The following is a 20,237-nucleotide window of genomic DNA, read 5'->3' on the forward strand; positions in this document are numbered from 1 at the left end:
TTATTTTTTTATTTTTTTTTTTCCACATACTACAACAAAAAACAATGTGTTGAGCATTGGACTCCCATCACAGGTATGAATTAAGATCATCTGGGTCCAATTACATTAATTTTTACCGTTTTGGCCAGACATTTTGGCCGTTTTAGCCAGATTTTGAGGCGGTGTAAAGGTCACGGCCATTATTGAAAAATCATAAAACTTGAAAACCTTTATCTTCCTTATCTCAATGTTCTCCTGATGAATTTTCAGGTAATTTACTTCAACAGGCATAGCACAGTATGCGCAGTACATGAAAGTGTAAAAATTAACATTTATGTTTGCCACCAGGTGTCGCTATAGGTAATTTGGGAATTTATCGTATAGAAGTTTTAAGATCATGAGTCTTAATGATATTCTGTTAAGTCTTTGGAAGTAAGACTGGCGTATATGACACACTCATTATCGGAAATGCGTATTATATGGTGGAGGGAATTAGGCGTGTCTGGAGGCTTGTCTGACTAAATTTACATTTTCGTCTGCCACCAGGTGTCGCGATAATTAGGAAATCTGTCATACAGATGTATTGAGATCATAAGTCTTAATACTGTAAAGTTTCAGATTTTTTAAATCTTGTTCAGCTGTTATAAAGGTTTTTGTCACTGTGGGAGAAGGAAATATTGTTTTCCTATTTTAAATCCCCGCCTCCATTATACATTTTATCGGATCTTGACAATTTTTGGACCCGCTGTGCCTCTTAAGTCTGATAATCAGGGGTGTAATGGGCGTGGTACGCGGCGGTATGCCGTGCACCCACTTCTCCCGACGCCACGTTTAATTTTTATTTCTGTTTGAGTTATGCTTAATAACGTTGGCCTGTGATTATTTTGGAGTAGTAAAACATTAAATTTAACGTTAGTTCAACTGGTGTTGTAGCCTATGATTGATGTTCTGTATGTATATATAGAACATTCCAGAATCGCGTACACCCACTTAAAAAATCCCCACTACTCCACTGCTGATAATGATCCACGCCAAAATGGAAGTTTATCGGGTCAACCGTTTGAGAAGAAGGCAGCAGTTGCACATTAAATAATTTGTTACTCTTTTCTGTAAATCCTAGTCTATGGCTGTCTCTGATTTTTTTTTTTTTTAGGTCTTAGGGTCCGACATATGCGTAAAAATTTTCATTTCTACAAGTCACACCAACTGGGTTTGCCTGCAATCTTTCGACTGTAATGACATTTTTTTGCTACCACTAGTTGGCATTGTAATGGAGCATAATAGCATTATAATGCAATGTATGTTTGTCAATGTCTTCAGGAATAGACTCTCTTGCAATGTGTGAAATTGTGCGAACATGAGATCATCTGGGTCAAATTACAGCAGCTCTTACTGTTCTGTTAAGTCTTCGGAAGTAAAACTGGCGTATATGACACGCCCATTATCGGAAATGTGTATTATTTGGTCGAGGGCATTAGGCGTGTCTGGAGGCTAGTCAGACTAAATTTTAGTGATATTACTTTAACTCAACAAAATATGTCAAAACGTTGAAAAAAATGCTGTTTCCTTGCTTCCACTAGGTGGTGCTCACAGTACGATGAGAAATTGGTTGGTAGGTGTGTTCTGCATTGGACTCCAATCGACTCTATGGGTCCAATAACAGCAACTTTGTTCGTATTGGTGAGACATCGGACTTTGAGGCAACATAGAGGCCACGCCCATTATTTTAAAGTCGTAAAATATGAGAACCTTCATGCCTCCCATGCCTTCCATGCCTCAACGCTATTCTGGCCAATTTTTAGTTAATTCTCTCAAACAGGATTAGCACAGGTTGAAGTGGATGTTGCATGTACCAAATACAGACAAATACAAATAGAATATAGATTACAGAAAACATTGTGCTGTATAGTGCAATGATGTCTTGACAATAGGCAGAGCCATTGGGCTCTTTCTGATTGGACACGTCAGAGGCGTTCATTCTGATTGGAAAGATTTTGTGACATTACTGCCACCTTGCCACTTGGCATGCTTGTACACAAATTTGAAACTGTACTAGCGGTTTCATTTAGACGCGACTTTTGTAAATAAACGACGACGACGAAGGGGAGTCTATGCGGATTTAAATTAGCCGGTTACATGTAGACAAGGCCTAAGTCTACTCCTGACTTGTTGTTACACTTATCATGGCTGTCCAATTGAAACACATGGTTTGTGTTAAAAAAAAAAAAAAGAAAAAAAAAAGGATGAAGTTACGGTACTTTGAGACACATTTTCATCATGTATCAAGTAACATATTGTTGCTGTTATGGGGGGAGGGGGCAAATACTTAATGAAAACTAGACCTACAATTATACTTAAAAAGTGCTGTTGGTCGTTAAGAACATTTATTTGCAAGTTTTTTGTCATGCCGGGGCATGGCGAGTGGAGTGCAGAGGTGCAAGATGATGGGCCCAGAAGTGCAAGAAAGCCAGGAGGGAATATGCTCAAAAATTGAGGTTTTCATAATCAAACAATACAGGAACCAAAATAGACAAAAACTGGACAAAGTAGCAAATGAACAAGGACTAAACAAAACTTTGACCCGGGAACTCAAGGAGCGATTTCAAACAGCGAGGAAACAATATTGGGGAGGTAACAATTGCAATAACCCGACAACTACCAGTAACAACCCTATGGCTTATATACACAGGACACTAATAAGGAACAACACGGAACAGCTGGAAGAGAACGAGAGGCAGGGGCAAACACACGAGCAACCGGTGGAACAAATCACGCAATAACAACAGACTCAGGAACACAAGAACCTATGACCGAATAGTACACAAAAATAAACCCACTACAAAACAAATCACGCAATAACAACAGACTCAGGAACACAAGAACCTATGACCGAATAGTACACAAAAATAAACCCACTACAAAACAAAACCGACAGAACATGACATTTTTTAAATTTATAATGTTTTTATTTCATATTTTTTAATGAAAAACTGTCTAAACCTTAAACATTTTAAACATATAAGTTAACCTTTTATTTTCTTTTCATAATGGGTCAAAGTCCGCTGGAAAATGTATCCACGCATCCTTGTTGACAACAAAGTCGCAATAAGGCGGCACTTGACAAAAGTGCATTTGAAAGTGCAAACGCTTAAACGGATGCATACTATATTAAAAGAGGTATATATATATATATATATATATATAAATATATATATATATATATATATATAATATATATATATATATATATATATAATCATTTCACGCCTTGTAAATGACATGATCATGTTCATTTTGCATTTAAATTGATGTTATTCAAACACAGATATGTGGAGGAAATAGGTCTGGATTTGCATTATGCGGGCATAAGTCAACCCCCCACCTCCGCAATATGGGGATTGAAAATGAGGGGAAAAAACCTCGACCTATTATTATTACCTTGACTTATTAAATACGGTAGTCAAAGATGTTTTGACTTTCTACAGAAACTAACTGGTCAGAAGGCCACACCTGATCATGCAGCTTCCCTTCTGGAGAAGAGATTCAGCAACCCTTCACCAAGAAAGGAAACCACTTTGCTCTTGGTGGATGAAGTAAGACTTTTTTTTTTTTTTTTTTTTTTTTTTTTTGTCCTTGTTTGATTTTTGTGGGGGAAATATTGGGTGAACATGGGATTAATGTAATTTATCATTTTGAAAAATCCCATTTTCACAATATCCATCCATTATCTACCGCTTTATCTGGAATCGGCTCGCGAGGGCTGCAATCTCAGCAGGGAAGCCCAGACTTCCCTCTCGCCGGCAGCTCTCCCTGGCCACAAATGTTTGTCCGTCCGACCGTCCATCTGTCCGCTACTGCTTTATCCAGGGTCAGGTTGCAGGGGCAGCAATTGCAGCAGAGAATCCCAGAATTCCCTATCAATGATCACTTCGTCCAGTGCCTCTGGAAGGATCCTCAGGCGTTCCCAGGCCAGCCGAGAGACATAGTATCTCCAGCTGCTTGTCACTCGAGTCCCTCCCGGATGATCAAACTTCTCACCTTATCTCTAAGAGAGAGCCCGAACACCCTGCAGAGGAATATTCCGCAATCTTTTTTGTACGATTTGAAATTAACAACATTGTTGTTACAAAGGTGGGCAACTCCCAGATTTTTGCAGGTTCGGCATTCGTCATTCAGCAGAGCTCCGCCCCCTTTCCGTCATCATCAGTTTGTAAATTTTTCAACTCAGAACAAAATTACATCGTTGGTCCTTCAGTTCACCGATGTATTTTTCCCCACCCTTCCGTCATCACTAAAAAGCTAAATTTGACTTTTTTTCTTCTAGTCTGTCATCGTAATCGTCGGTCAGGCAGTGTACATTGCGAGTCCTGTCACCACCACTCGAAGGCAAAATTCAGACATCTTTCTGTTGTCCGGTGTTCATATATTATTGGCCTACTTCTATACTGTATGTACTCTTTCAATTTCAAGATTCAAGAGTTTTATTGTCATATGTATAGAATTATTATACTGCATGATGAAATTCTTATTCCGTTCTCTTCTCCGATTAGCAGACTACATATCGTCTCAACATTGTTATTGTGTTGAAGTTCATTTGTAGCAAAACTGAAGAAGTGCAAACACAGTGATATTTGTAATTACAAAATCTGAAAAGACAGCCACAGGAAGAGGAGCTAAGGGGCATGAGGGACTGGACTTCCAGGCCGGCAAACAGCTTCTACCCACAAGCCGTCCGGATTCTCAACAAATCTCTCACACACTAATCTGTCTCTTACTACATTAATAATATTTTGCACTAAATATTTTGCACAACACGATATTTGCACGATATAAGAACACACCTTAATCACAAGAGCTGTATAGGCCAGGAGCTGCAACCAGTTTGGAGAAGGAGTACCTAAATCTCGATGGGCCATAGTACAGAAAGTGGCTGAAAACAACAGGGCCAAGGTGCTGTGGGACTTCAGCTTCAAGACTGACAAACAAGTCCGGGCTAACCAACCAGACATAGTGGTGGTGGACATATAAAAGAAGAGGGTAGTGTTGAGAGATGTGGCCATCCCAGCTGACGCCAACATCAGGAAGAAGGAACATGAGAAACTTGAGACGTATCTAGGGTTGAAACAGCAGATGTGGAAGGTCAATGGTTGCGTGTTCCCCGTGGTAGTGGGGCCACTTGGGGCAGTAACCCCCAAACTGGGTGAGTGGCTCCAGCAAACCCCAGGAACAACATCTGAAGCCTCAGTACAGAAGAGTGCCATTCTAGGAACATCAAAGATACTGCACAGAACCCTCAAACTCCCAGGCCTCTGGTAGAGGACCTGAGCTTGAGGATGACACAGATACCACCCTGCCGCAGTGGGCCCCCGGTTTAAGATTATTCCATTCCGCGGTTGAGATTGTAACGCAAATTCGCTGTATGGCGGGCAATCCAAACCTATGCTAATTAGCTAATGTGTGTAAAACTACAGGTAAAAACATCAAAATTGTATATACATATCAAAAATTTATATCAAAATAGTAAAGTGAGTGCTACTTATATTTAATATACATCTATACAATTAAATAACATTATAAATAGAAAATATAGATAGGATTTATGCACCTCTGAGTGAGTGACAAGCTTGTTATGGCCATATTCCCTACTGAGGGTAGCCTAGGCTAGGCTATCTTAGCCTTCTTCTGATTTTTTATGATTTCCAGCTTCGTTTCCATATAAATCATCTTCTCTCTTTAACATCACTAGCAATCTTAGGACCCATGGCCAACGTTCTAGTACATTTTTGCAAGCACTCACAGAAGAACAAAGCTTTAACAGTCAGCTTTTGGAATGAGTGACGCCAACCAAAAGCAAACCAGCATCTTAGTGCCTCCGGGATGCCGACCAAGAGTAGACGAGTATCTTAGGGAGTGGCGACGCTGACCATTAGCGAACCAGTATTTTAGTGACGTAAGCAATGATGCATGTATAGATATATGAGTGCAGATTGACCCTGAGTCACGCGCGCACACTGACCACCATGTTTGAGGTGTTGTAAGGCGAAAAAAATGCCGTAAAAAGGGACCAAAAAAAAAACAAAACGTTGCGGTCCACATCGTAAGGTGAAATAAACGTTAGGCAGGGACATCATAAATCGGTGGTCCATTGTATGTGTGTGTGTGTGTGAGTGTGTATATATATATATATATATATATATATATATATATATATATATATATATATATATATATATATACAGTGGGCCCCCGGGTTACGAACTTAATCCGTTTTAATCCGTTCAGCGGCTACGCTCCCGTTTTAATCCGTTCAGCGGCTACGCTCGTATCTCGAACTGTTCCTATAACGGGCAATCCAAACCCATGTTAATTCGTGAATGCGTGCAACGCGCGCAAAAGCATCACGACTGTACACATACATTGAAATTGAGTGACATAATCTACTGTACAGTTAGATTAATTGGCAAATACAAAGGAAAAATGACTTTTACCTTTGGAACGACGTGACTTGAACTGGGTAGAAGCGTAGGGGGGAAGAGACCAATGTTCAAAGTCAATATGGCGAAGCAGATGTGCCATTGGTCTTACAATGTCAGAGTGACTCTTTCAGTCAAGGTGTAAGTCACGGAGATGCTAAAACATCATCCTCTTACTTCTTCCTTTATTGCTACTAGTAATTTTAGAAGCTATGTCTAACAGTTAAAGTTTGCAAAGTCTTCACAACATTCCTCCCTTCCGTTTTTCACTCATTTTCTCTCCTTCCTTCCATCCTGTGCCATCAAGCTAGATAAAGGCGTTCGGCCAATAGCATATCGGCATTTCTGTGACTGACGTGTGACGCCGGCCAATAGCATCTCCGTGAGTGAGACCGGGTGACCTTAATCGACCAATAGCATATTGGCATCTCCGTGACTGACTGATAATTATTCGCACTTTTTTTTTTAAACGGTTGGAATGTATTGACAATTAATTTAAAAAAAAAACACATTTAAACCATCGACAATTCTTTGTCCTGCAATCGGCACATTTAATTTCATGTCAGCTGTTTTTCCCTTTAGCTGTACAAACACTACACTTAAATGGTAATATATTTAGACACCGTGAGTGAGACAGTCAGTGTGACGTTGTAAGACCAATAGCGTTCACGCGACTGCCACAACTACTGATGATTTAGGTGACGCATCTGCTGACTTTGTTGACCCAGTTAAGCGAGAAACATATTTACATATTCAACGGCCGGCATGTCGGATTGCTCGTAAGGCGAAAGGTTTGTTCGTAGGTGGGGGACAAAAATCTCCGTGATTCACGCTCGTAAGGCGAATTGTTCGTAAATCAGGGTGTTTGTAAGCCGGGGGCCGACTGTATATATATAATATATATATATATATATATATATATATACAGTATATATATATATATATATATATACAGTATATATATATATATATATATACACAGTATATATATATATATATACAGTATATATATATATATATATATATATATATATATATATATATATGCAGTGGGCCCCCTTGTTACAAACTTTATCCGTTCAGCGGCTACGCTCGTAACTTGAATTGCTCGTATGACGGGCAATCCAAACCTAGGAAATAGACTCTCATTGACATGAAACGATACAATTCACACTGTACTATTAATTCATAAATACAGTAGTTGAACGTTTGATTTGAAATAATCTACTATGATTCAATGGCAGTTAATTTCAAATATTGCATCTTTCATAATATTGCATTTATACTATGAATAAAATGGTTTATCTAGAAAAAGGCTTTTTACCCCCAAATATTTTAAAACGGTATCTTTTAGAGCAAAACTGGCACAAGAGCTGCGGTCGGCAAAAACAGCGACGTTTTAGACAACTAAATAACTAAACTGGCACTTTAGAGGACAAAAATGACGCAAGCACAAGACAGCTGGTTGGAACGAGACGCGGCATGGAGGAGACATTAGAGCTGGAATACACTCATGACAGGTGACACAAATTACACTATAACAGACGCCAGTAAAAAACAACATGAACTCAAAGGCCAAATAACTAAAACTCCACAAAATAAAGCCACAACAGGAAAAACCCTGAGAAAACATGGCACCAAAAGCAGGCACGCTTTAACAAGATTGTACGCTGATTTACAAATCGCACTTTAATATAAGAACACCATTTTATTTCTTTACTTCTAATTGAATATGAACAAAATAAAATGACAAAAACATGAAAAATAAAAAAATAAATACATCAAATGCTCGACTCACCCAATCAGTTGTCAAGCACTGTTTTATATACAAAATCCATTCTTCTTTCTTTCCTCAGACTTCAGCGACTTGCTTGTAGAGTTTCTGCGTTTCATTTCCAATAATAAATCCTTTTGTAATAACGTGGACGCCAATGCTGGAAGTCGTGTTGGTCCAATTTCCGTTTAGCAAGTACATTTGAATTTTCTGCTAAATGTCCACGGGTCTGGCGTCTACGTAAGCTCAATGGTTGCTCAACCATGAGCTAACCGATAGCTCATGGTTGAGCAACGTGCTTTTTTTCATTTTTTTTTTTTTAAATAACTTTAGCTACTTCCAACTTTAAACATGGTGGCTCAACATGGCATCGCCTTCCTGCAGTGGGCATCCAGTCAAGTCACGTTCATGCAGCATCCACTTCAACCTGTGGGCCTGGAAGTGGGCTCCTCCCACCTGTGGTCCCTTCTGGAGGTTTCTGATTTTCACCTAATTGGGGTTTTTGAGTTTTTCCTTTCCCTTCTGGGAGCTTTGACAGGGGATGCTGTTGTGTACCTTACATTGAAAGGCATCTGTGAAGCCCTTTAAGACTTCTGTGATTTAGGGCTATACAAATAAAATTTAATTGATTGATTGATTGAATAAATCATCTCAACAATTAAGAACATCTGATCAATATAATTGCTAACACATGATTGATTGGTACATGTGCTTTACTCAACTGAGTACAACTGATTGCTGGATTTATTATTCAATTAACATGTCATAATTGATTGGCACACCATGGATTAATTACTGATTTATTACGCAATAAAAATAAAAGGTGTATTAAATTTCTCCAACACTGGCTTACGTTTTTTTCACATTGCGATGTGGAATAATGAGTTTTTTCATCCCCTCTTAACGGCTTTGTGACAAAAACAACTGTCATGACCCTAGGGGGTTTGTTGTATTTGCTTTGTTTTGTTTCCATCTGCAAGCATTTGTAGGTAATTGCACTTATTTATGTTCCCTAACTGCCTCCATGCAACGCGTCACTACAATTCTGGTCTGCTATTGGTCAGCGTCTCCTTATGGAGATGCTGGTCTGCAATTGGTCGACCTAACTCATAATTTTAGGCCACCAGAGAAGGCCTTGCTGGCCCTGACAGCCCACCACTGGCATATATATAGCAGCCTATAACTCACCATATGTCGCTGTGTTTTCTCGTTGTACGAAAGTCAAGATTTGTTGTACAGTGAACCCTCGCTACTTCGCGGTTCTACTATCGCGGATTCTCCACATTGCAGATTTTTTTTTCCACTACGCGGATTCACCACATCTTTTTTTTTTTCCCATTACGCAGATTCACGACTTCAAGGATTTTTTTTTTCATCACATATTGAACTTTTGCAATAGCTCCCAATCTTGCTACTCCCTCGAAGGCTTGTGCTGAGCCTAAACGCCATCAAAAAATGATGACGGTGAGAAAGTGATACTTCTCGAAGGGAGTAGTTTAGGAGTTATTTGGGAGTAAAAGAATCCACCGTTAACTACACTAAGGATGAGGCAAAAATTAGAAGACGGCTGACATCACCTTTGGCAAAGCTTGGCGAAGCCAGTTGTTACAGCTAGTAATAAAACAATCATCTGTATGGAAGCTGCTTTAGCAATCTGTATTGCTGACTGCCGACGGGAGAAGAAAATAGTGAAGCCCTGTCTTTTTAGGGCTCGTGCAGCTGCTGTCATATTATTAGCGGCCTGGATGTTCAATTAAAGTCTAATCTGTACATGATCAAAGATGATTACAATGGAGAGTTTTAAACTGGCTGAATTATTCGTGCAACAACTTTGCTTCATGTATTCTAAATGCTACTTTTCCGGCTGATTCATTAGTGCAACAGCTTTGCTTCATGTATTCTAACTGCTACTTTTTCAGGCACCACAGCGCCTCCTTATCTCATATGTGTGTGTTTGTTAAAAACAATGTTAAGGTCAAGGCCTGAATCGCAAGGTATCTGCAAGTTCTGCCACGGTGCACAATACTCATGTTGTGCGACGGTTGGAATGTGAGACCCCCACACCTCAGTAACAGTTTTTAATAAAAAGTCTGCAGCCCGAAAGCTCAGAGAGAAAGAGAGAGATCATCAGGGTCATTTGTGGGGTATCAAGCCCACTTCAAACCCAACAAGAGTTTACACTTGAAATACCATTATATTATAAAATACATTTCGGGAAGAGGTTTCCAATGGTCCGGTGAACGGCGTCTTTGCTCCTCTGTCTCTGCCTCCTGCATGTGTGTAGACAACAACAGCGCCAGGGTGTGCTTCATGAGGTATACGGCTCGTGCCTCTGGAGTTTTAATCTACTCCCGCCCCACGGGCACGTTCGTGTCAGTCATGACCTCATGGGAGAAGTGTTGCGATCCAAGCAGGGCAAGCAAGCAGTCTTAGATCCTTCATGCTACCCCTATCATCAGCTCCCAACTGCCCCCCCCCCCCCCCCCCCCCCCCCCATATACGAAGAATGCAGAGGATTAAAGATCCAAGTACAGCCACTACTGTTAAGGAATGACTTTACAATTGGATCTGAGAGAATCTTAGTGTCAAATCCCAGGTCCTTACAGGTGCTCTTGAAGTTAGTCCTGCAGTCTGACCTCAACTGCTTTGCTGCCCCCCCTATTGGAAAATAATCTGTGGAGAGCATTGATAAAACTAGAGGTGTCCATGGACTCTTATTGCATCAATTTGAACGGCCTTAGTGCTCGTGCAGATGAACATCACCGCCCATCATTTGCTACTTACAACCCCACCCCGAGTTTTGCGAGAAGTAACTGACCATGGCCCAAACACATCAGCCAACATATTAGAACAGAGGCTGTATAGTCAGGCGTTCTCTAAGAAATGCAGCCATTTTCTGTGACTGTGTCCCTCCCATTAGCTTTCAACAAATCACGCAAGTGTGAATGAGACTGCTAATCTGACGTTTACCCCAAAATCCAGTCTGCAGACCGTAAAGCACCTTCTGTAAGGTGACACCCTTGGTGTTTGACATTTTCATGGTAATGGTGGAACAGCAGACTAGTTAAGTGGTGGAAAACATAAGAGGGCTTCTCTTTGGAATACTTTTTCCTGCCGTTTGGTGTCTGAGCTCCTCTGAAAAATATTCTTGCTGAACTGGCTTTATGACCACCTGTCTTGCTTGTTCGAAGTGTGAGTCGGAGAGCTCATGACACATGTGCCACCTCTTGCGCGATGTGCATTAACTGGGCAAGAGCTTTGATGACTGACTGCCAGCTGGAGAAAGACTGGATGTTTGATGAAAAAAAAAAAAAAGATTAAAAATTGAATGCATTACTGCAGTGTGTTACTTTTGTTGCACATTTGCCTTTTTCATTTTTTTAAAAAAGGAATTAGATGTACAGACTGAATTTATTGGAGTTTATTATAATGCACAGTATCAAAAATTCTATATGCAGTCTGAATCTAACATTTTATTTAATTGTCCTAAGGTCTTGTTTTTTTTTTTGTTTGTTTGTTTTGTTTTTTAAATCTCCAGTGATTGAAGTTCTGTGACCAGGATGGATTTCCACCATTTGAGGAAAAAAAAAGAAAGACAAAATGGCATATGTGTGCAGTTACAGTACTGTTGTCACTGATTTTCTCACAATAAAGCTGTTCTGAGAGGTTGAATATGTAAGGACTTTCAATTTCTTTCGAAAGGAATTTCGCAGTTGTCCCAGTAAATGTTAAATGATTATTAATTACTTTTCTTTATTATCATCGTAGTTTCATAATTAGTGTAGTGCCTGTATTTGTGTCAAATGTGTTAAGCTCTGAAGTTTAATATATGCACTTTTTATCTGTAGTTAGACCTCCTGTGGACCAGAAAACAAAATGTGATGTATAACCTTTTTGACTGGCCAACGCGACGTCATTCCCGCCTGGTGGTTCTGGCCATTGCGAACACTATGGACCTACCAGAGAGGATCATGATAAACAGAGTTGCCAGCAGACTGGTGAGCAATCAAGCCTAAAATTATAAATAGATATGGAATATTAATTGTAACTCCAATGCCCCCAATGATTTTCTATGTCTGAACATTCAAATACAGTTCATGAGTATTTGTTGGAGTACAGTGAGCGAAATCAGAAATGCACACATTGGTCCAACCAGTATCACACCATTATAAGTTACATGATATAAGTATTGGATCACAGTAGGGCACATTATTGGATAGAAATTTTATACCATGAATACCTTGAGCTAATCTGCTTTTGTTGCATGCTTACATCCCCAAAATGTGGGTATAAATAAGAATAACTAAGGCTGCAAGCAGCTATTAAAAGTACCCTGACAGCCCGGCCCATATTGAGGTACTGGCATGTTGAAATAATTACATATCAGAATTTAATTCTTGAGAGAATGACATAGTTCAGAGTAAAAACAGATTTGGTGAAATATGATCTAAAAAAAAAAGAAAAAAGGCCTAAAGTATGGAAAATCTGAAAGAAAACTAATACTGACTGAAACAATAGGGACAAGGGCTAAGCAATAATATTGATATTTTGCAAAATGAATTGACACAATATGCATATTGCAATAGGACGTTCATTTTACCCCCAATGAATTTTCATGCATATGTTATGTCAGTACCTGATTTTTTTTAATTGTGAAGTCTTCCTGCTCTAGATGTTTAAGACAAATACTACTTCGGAACATAAATTTGCTTAAATCTTAACTTATTAAACCTTATACAGTAACTGAACAGTTACCCCTTTCCATCCTTTGAAGTCTTGTGGCAACCGTGGTCATATTAGCAGCACAGGGAAGTTTAATTTAATTGAAAGCTGTAGATAACCAAACCTGATAATGAGTTTACACACTTGAAATACCATTTTATTATAATGTAAAAGAAGTTAAGGTAAGAGATTTGCAACGGTCCAGTGAAGGTATTTGCTACTCCCCCTTTTGCCCTATCAAACAGCGTGTGTGTTTTATGATTGAGATCAGCACTGGTTCCTTGGTCTACATCAGTGTTTTTCAACCACTGTGGTGTGCCGCGAGACATTGTCAGGTGTGCCACGGGAAATCCCCCCCCACCCCCACCCCCGCTGTCTTAATGTTATGTTGTGCCGCGGACAGCCCCCCCGTCCGTTGTTTACACTTAAGACAATGACTGTGCCGCGGACTAAATGTAATGCATTAACTGTGCCGCTGTGATCAAAAGGTTGGAAAACACTGGTCTACATAATAGCAAGAGTTGGGGCAGGAGTAGATTACAGCTCCTGCCCTCATTGGTCAATTATTGCGCCAGGAGACAATCGTGTGTCTTGCAGGACACACAAATTCAATTTCAACAGGGAGATTGGCACTTCTGTAAAACACGTGATTGGCTCCTGGCGCGACCATTGTCCAATGAGGGCTGGTGTTTTAATCTACTCCTGCCCCAGCTCCCATCTCTTACACCCAGAAGGATGTGCCACATCACTCATGACACATAGGCTGTTGGATAGACCCAAAGGAGAGGAACAAAGAGTTTCACCAGACCGTTGGAGAATTCTCATCCATAACGCTGAATAAGTTAACAAAACTAGAATGTAAATGGCAGACTGGAATAGATAAGGTCACATGTAAACAATCGACCACAGATCTTTATTCTGAATAATTTTAATGGGAATAATAAAAACCTTTTTTATGTAAACCCAGCTAGTGTAACTTAACCACCTAGAATTTTCTAAATTGTTAATGTTAGGTGTTTGGCACACCTGTCTTGTTTTCAAGCATGCATCTGCTGCTCTTTCAGTAGGTGACTGTCTACTTTATTGCACTCTCAGCCATAGTTACTGAGCAACCAAGTCAGTTGCTCCACCACCATACGTTAACAGACGCCCATAGAGCTTGATTGAGAATGGATTTCATTTGTGTGCACCCAGTACTTCTGAAGAAAAAACATCTGACCCTACCTTTCAATGCTTTGTTAATAAAAAACAAACTATTGGAATAATTGTTAAATAATTGTAAAAGAAACAGCTTTTGTAAATATGTAAATCAAGTGTAATATATATATATCATACATGCATAATCATTTGTAAAATTCCTAGAAAATCACAATTTTCTATCAGTTGTAAACTATTTCTGGAACAGGTCTGCGGGCTACTCATGTGATCCTCGGGGGCTACCCAATGCCCACGGGCAACAAGTTGGTGACCTCTTGTGTACAGACATATTATGCCACATTACCCAGTGTGGCACCAAAAACTTGGAGATGTACTTTGAAAATTTTGCATGCCAACACTGACCGAGGATTATTTTAGAGATCGACTGATTATGAGTTTTTCAGGACCGATACCGATTATTAGTATTTAGAGGAGGCCAATAACCAAAATTTGGAGCCGGTAGTCATTTGCAGTAAAAGTGTAAAATTTGATGGAAAAAAATTGAATAATGCAAACACTGAACTTCATTGACATGCCTAAAGCCTGTTTATTGAACCACACAAATAGAAAATAATAGCTCCAGAAGTGTCTGAATTTCCTACACTCAGAAACATCTCTTATAAAGATGAATTCAATAAATAGCTCTCTGTAAATTTTTGTCAGGTTCATTTGTCAGACATCTGTAAGAAATTGTACACAAAAAAGGAGACAAGGCAATCTTCCCAACTCATGCATGAGGGGAGCAAAGAGGAACTGGCCAAGGACAATTCTACTGCGCTCTGCCAATCTCTCCGACTCCCCTTACTTTTATTTGATACAGAGATCCCTAACTACATGAAGGTCCCGGCCCTCAAGGGGCAGGAAAAAAACGCAAGTCTATGGCCGGGACCTTGTGTACTTGTCCTTCTATGTGTGAGCATGTGGGTGAGAAACTAATGCATGTATGAAATACGTAGCGAAGCATTCTGATAATGCATAGCAAAAACATTGATAAGAGTCACAGCTGTGGGAACGCTCCGACTGGCAGGCTTGAGCAGCCTTCCTTCTGCTTAAGAGAAAACAATGACAAGACAGTTCTTTTCCCACAAACAGTGCACTCATTCTCCCAGCGTACCATCAACATACCTAGCAGTACATCAGCAGTTTATTTATTCATTATTATCATTCAGTATATATTTATTCATTCACACAACAAAGCATTTCTTCATTGCGAGCATTAATATTTTGTAGCAAATGTATAATCACTATATGTACAACTATTCTAGCAATAATTATTCAAACAATTTTCTACAGAAAATACAGTAAAAGTTAAATATAGCTACAATTACTTGTCTTTGTTTAATCAAGTTTAACCAAAGTCATGGTGATGAATCCTGAGGTGGGACCACAGGTTGGAGGTGTTATTAGTTTTTGTTACTGTTGCTCCCATGCTGATTTCACCATTGCATGTTTTGCAAACAGTCCCTGGTGTTGTTGACTGATTGAAATACTGCCAGACTGCACTTTTAGACTAGGGTGCATCCATCTGTAACAAGGGTTAGAAAAAAATATGAGAGAACTGTTAAAGATGGGGCCCATATGCTGACATATGCTCAACTAAGCATGCTTAATTTATTGCAACATTTAGAATGCCTCAAGTTGATTATTATTAAATGTTAGATTTTACCACGTGATAGCAAAGACCCTGTCATTCAACACTGTGTTGAGATATGGTTGCTTCTCTATAGGTTTTTTTTCCTAATATTATGAAAATTAGGAAACAATACAAACAAACAAACAAAACCTCCATCCATCCATTTTCTTCTGCTTATCCGGGGTCGGGTCGCAGGGGCAGCAACCTCAGCAGGGAAGGCCTGACTTCCCTTTCCCCAGCCACTTCATCCATCTCCGCCGGGAGGATCCCAAGGCGTTCCCAGGCCAGCTGAGAGACATAGTCCGCCAGCGTGTTCTGGGTCGTCCCCAGGGCCTCCTCCCATTGGGACATGCCCGGAACACCTCACTAGGGAGGCATCCGGGAGGCATCCTAACCAGATGGCCGAACCACCTCAACTGCCTCCACCCGAGCAGCGGCTTGACACCAAGTCCCTCCTGGATGACTGAGCTCCTCACCCTATCTCTAAGGGAGAACCTGGACACCCTGCGGAGGAAACTCATTTTGGCCGCTTGTATCCGGGATCTCGTTCTTTCGGTCACAACCCACAGTTTGTGACCATAGGTGAGGGCAGGAACATAGATCGATCAGTAAATAGAGAGCTTTGCCCTTCGGCTCAGATCTCTCTTCACCACGACAGACCGGTACAGAGTCCGCATTACAGTAGATGCTGCACCGATCCAACTGTTTGTAACCCAGCTACTTTCTTCAATACCTTGCACCCTTAATCTTGGGTGTAACCCAGCTACTTTCTTCAATACCTTGCTATTATCTAGCCTGGCTTGATTTCATTTCGCACGGCTGCGCCGTCGACCTATTGCGAGATCGACCGCAAAACGTCAAGCGCACGTCTTTTTAAACATGGCCGCGCCCAGCATTCCCTCGTGAGTTGTGTGCAGGACAGACCATAGCAGACACAGGTACGAACCTAGCCGATTTGAATCCGCGATAATCGGTTTCGACCACGACTGTAACTGTTGTGCTGCCACCATTGCAGACCATTGCAGATGTTCCGCCCTTCTCATGAGAAATTGTGTACGCCATGATTTGTTGTAAACGAGAGTAAATGAACTAGCACTTTCACCTCCAGTAGTTTTCAATAGATCTTCGTAAATTTGAAGAGCTTTTTCGCAAATGAGTCCTGCTCCACGGACAGGCTGAGGAGATCATTCCTCCCCCATGCCATGAGGCTCTTCAACTCCACCCGGGGCAGTAAAAGCTCACATTAAACTCTAAACCTCATACTCTGCACTGCACTATTCACTTTATACAAGCACCTTAATTATACTTGCACTAGACTCCAACGATTCACACTATTCTGTTTACACTGTTAACAAGCACCTTAAGTATACTTCTGTACTGGACTTATGTTTATCTTTGTGTATTTTATTTCTCATATTTTATATCTCGACTTGAGGATACTGCTGGAAATGTGAATTTCCCTACGGGGATGAATAAAGTATCTATCTATCTATCTATCTATCTATCTATCTATCTATCTATCTATCTATCTATCTATCTATCTATCTATCTATCTATCTATCTATCTATCTATCTATCTATCTATCTATCTACTAATGCTGTCCCCTGCCAACATCTTTTCCTTGGTGAAGATAAGAAGCAACTTTTCCATTTCTTCCATTATCTGAGGCCTTTGCTTAATAATTGCTGTTACTCCCATTGCAACATCAGCTTTCTATAACACTTCCTTATGCTTCAAGATAGTGGAAATGGTTGACTTTGCCATTTCGTACTTCGATGCGAGGTCAGACACCCGTACACCACTTTCATATTTTGCTATAATTTCTTTCTTCCGTTCGATAGTGGTCCTCACTGTTTTCCTCTTTGCCTTCCCCTTATCACTATCTTTCTTAGGACCCATCATTAAGGGCTAGAGCAACACAAAAAAGTTGAAAATTGGGAAAAAATACGTACTCAAACAAACTGCGTAAGTCTTACTCCGCTGGCGGTCTGAGTTGAACTGGCGCTTGAACTGGCCGAAAAGAGCCGACTAGTCGAGAACCGAAAATCTGTTCGAGGTCCGATGCATTATCTACTTGAATTTTTTGGTCGAGTACCGATTTGGTCGAGTATAGAGGCGGTCGAGGACCGAGGTACCACTGTAAATCCATTTGTCTGTTTTTTGGATTTTTTATGCTTATTGATCAATGATTAACAATCAATAGCTTGATCAATAGCTCTGCTGTTGGTTGGGTTGAGGACCTCAAATTCACCACACACATCAGTCACATCCCTCCCTTCATGTTACAAACTCTAGTTTTCTAATAAATCTATGTCTAATTTGTAGGGCCCGAGCAGTGACCACTGCAAGGTCCCTATTGTTCCTCCCCAGATTATTATTATTATTATTAGGGCATGAGCAGCGACCGCTGCGAGGTCCCTATTGTTTCTCTCCGGATTATTAGGGCCCGAGCAAATACCGCTGCGAGAGCCCTCTTGTTTTTCTCCGGATTATTAGGGCCCAAGCAGCTACTGCTGCGAGAGCCCTCTTGTTTTTCCCCGGATTATTATTATTATTATTAGGGCCCGAGCAGCTACCGCTGCGAGAGCCCTCTTGTTTTTCTCCAAATTATTATTATTATTATTATTATTATTATTATTAGGGCCCGAGCAGCGACCGCTGCAAGAGCCCTCTTGTTTTTCTCCAAATTATTATTATTATTATTATTATTATTATTATTATTAGGGCCCGAGCAGTGACCGCTGCGAGGTCCCTATTGCTCCTCCCCGGATTATTATGGCCCGAGCAGCTACCGCTGCGAGAGCCCTCTTGTTTTTTTTCCGGATTATTATTATTATTATTAGGGCCTGAGCAGCTAACGCTGCGAGAGCCCGTCACTGCGAGGTCCCTATTGTTTCTCTCCGGATTATTAGGGCCCGAGCAAATACCGCTGCGAGAGCCCTCTTGTTTTTCTCCGGATTATTAGGGCCCAAGCAGCTACTGCTGCGAGAGCCCTCTTGTTTTTCCCCGGATTATTATTATTATTATTATTATTATTAGGGCCCGAGCAGCTACCGCTGCGAGAGCCCTCTTGTTTTTCTCCAAATTATTTTTATTATTATTATTATTATTAGGGCCCGAGCAGCGACCGCTGCAAGAGGCCTCTTGTTTTTCTCCAAATTATTATTATTATTATTATTATTATTATTAGGGCCCGAGCAGTGACCGCTGCGAGGTCCCTATTGTTCCTCCCCGGATTATTATGGCCCGAGCAGCTACCGCTGCGAGAGCCCTCTTGTTTTTTTTCCGGATTATTATTATTATTATTAGGGCCTGAGCAGCTAACGCTGCGAGAGCCCGTCACTGCGAGGTCCCTATTGTTCCTCCCCAGATTATTAGGCCGGAATGTTAGGGCCCGAGCAGTGATCACTGCGAGGTCCCTATTGTTCCTCCCCAGATTATTAGGGCCCGAGCAGCGACCGCTGCGAGGTCCCTATTATTCCTCCCCAGATTATTATTATTAGGGCTCGAGCAGTGACCACTGCGAGGTCCCTATTGTTCCTCCCCAGATTATTATTAGGGCCCGAGCAGCTACCGCTGCGAGAGCCCTCTTGTTTTTCTCCAGATTATTATTATTATTAGGGCCCGAGCAGCTACCGCTGCGAGAGCCCTCTTGTTTTTCTCCAGATTATTATTATTATTAGGGCCCGAGCAGCTACCGCTGCGAGAGCCCTCTTGTTTTTCTCCAGATTATTCTTATTATTATTATTATTATTATTAGGGCCCGAGCAACTACCGCTGCGAGAGCCCTCTTGTTTTTCTCCAGATTATTATTCTTATTATTATTATTATTAGGGCCCGAGCAGCTACCGCTGCGAGAGCCCTCTTGTTTTTCTCCAGATTATTAGGGCCCGAGCAGCTACCGCTGCAAGAGCCCTCTTGTTTTTCTCCAGATTATTATTCTTATTAGGGCCCGAGCAGCTACCGCTGCGAGAGCCCTCTTGTTTTTCTCCAGATTATTATTAGGGCCCGAGCAGCTACCGCTGCGAGAGCCCTCTTGTTTTTCTCCAGATTATTATTATTATTATTATTATTATTATTATTATTATTTACTGTGCAGCGCTTTTCCATTTTTGAGGGCCTAAACATGCACGAAAAGTCACCAAAATTTGCACATTTGTCGGGCCCGGTGAAAAATTGGATATTTTTGTGTTTCCCAAAACAATGCAAAAAAAATGGCTCTGCAGCGCCACCTACGGTCGAAAAAGTGCACCTGGTCCCGGCCCGTTTGACCTAGAGCTACGAAAATTTTTAGCCATATGTAGGACCTAGAGACCTACAAAAAAGTCAGCGCCAGCCAAGGCACAATTGTTCAAATTTTTGGGATGATCCGCCATCAAATATGTTGGGGGCGGGCCTTCATATTATGCCTTTGATGATTACTTTGCCACATGTGAAACAAATCTTTATAACTCAGCT

The 20,237-nt window shown here is 40.7% G+C and overlaps 1 protein-coding gene across 6 annotated transcripts in view; it reads left to right on the forward strand.

The window, feature by feature from the left end:
- orc1 (origin recognition complex, subunit 1) overlaps positions 1 to 20,237 on the forward strand; it is a 105,457-nt gene that overhangs the window by 39,279 nt on the left and 45,941 nt on the right. For 5 of the 6 annotated variants that reach the window (XM_088426502.1, XM_088426501.1, XM_088426503.1 and 2 more), the window contains 2 exons: positions 3,465 to 3,572; positions 12,075 to 12,224. In XM_088426502.1, the coding sequence (XP_088282628.1) occupies positions 3,465 to 3,572; positions 12,075 to 12,224 (258 nt within the window). The remainder of the gene's footprint in view (positions 1 to 3,464; positions 3,573 to 12,074; positions 12,225 to 20,237) is intronic. The other variant, XM_088426505.1, reaches the window with a different exon arrangement.

Source organism: Hippichthys cyanospilos, chromosome 10 (genome assembly GCF_059441005.1).
Source record: "Hippichthys cyanospilos isolate Australia breed blue-spotted pipefish chromosome 10, RoL_Hcya_1.0, whole genome shotgun sequence".
Classification (NCBI taxonomy): Eukaryota; Metazoa; Chordata; class Actinopteri; order Syngnathiformes; family Syngnathidae; genus Hippichthys; species Hippichthys cyanospilos.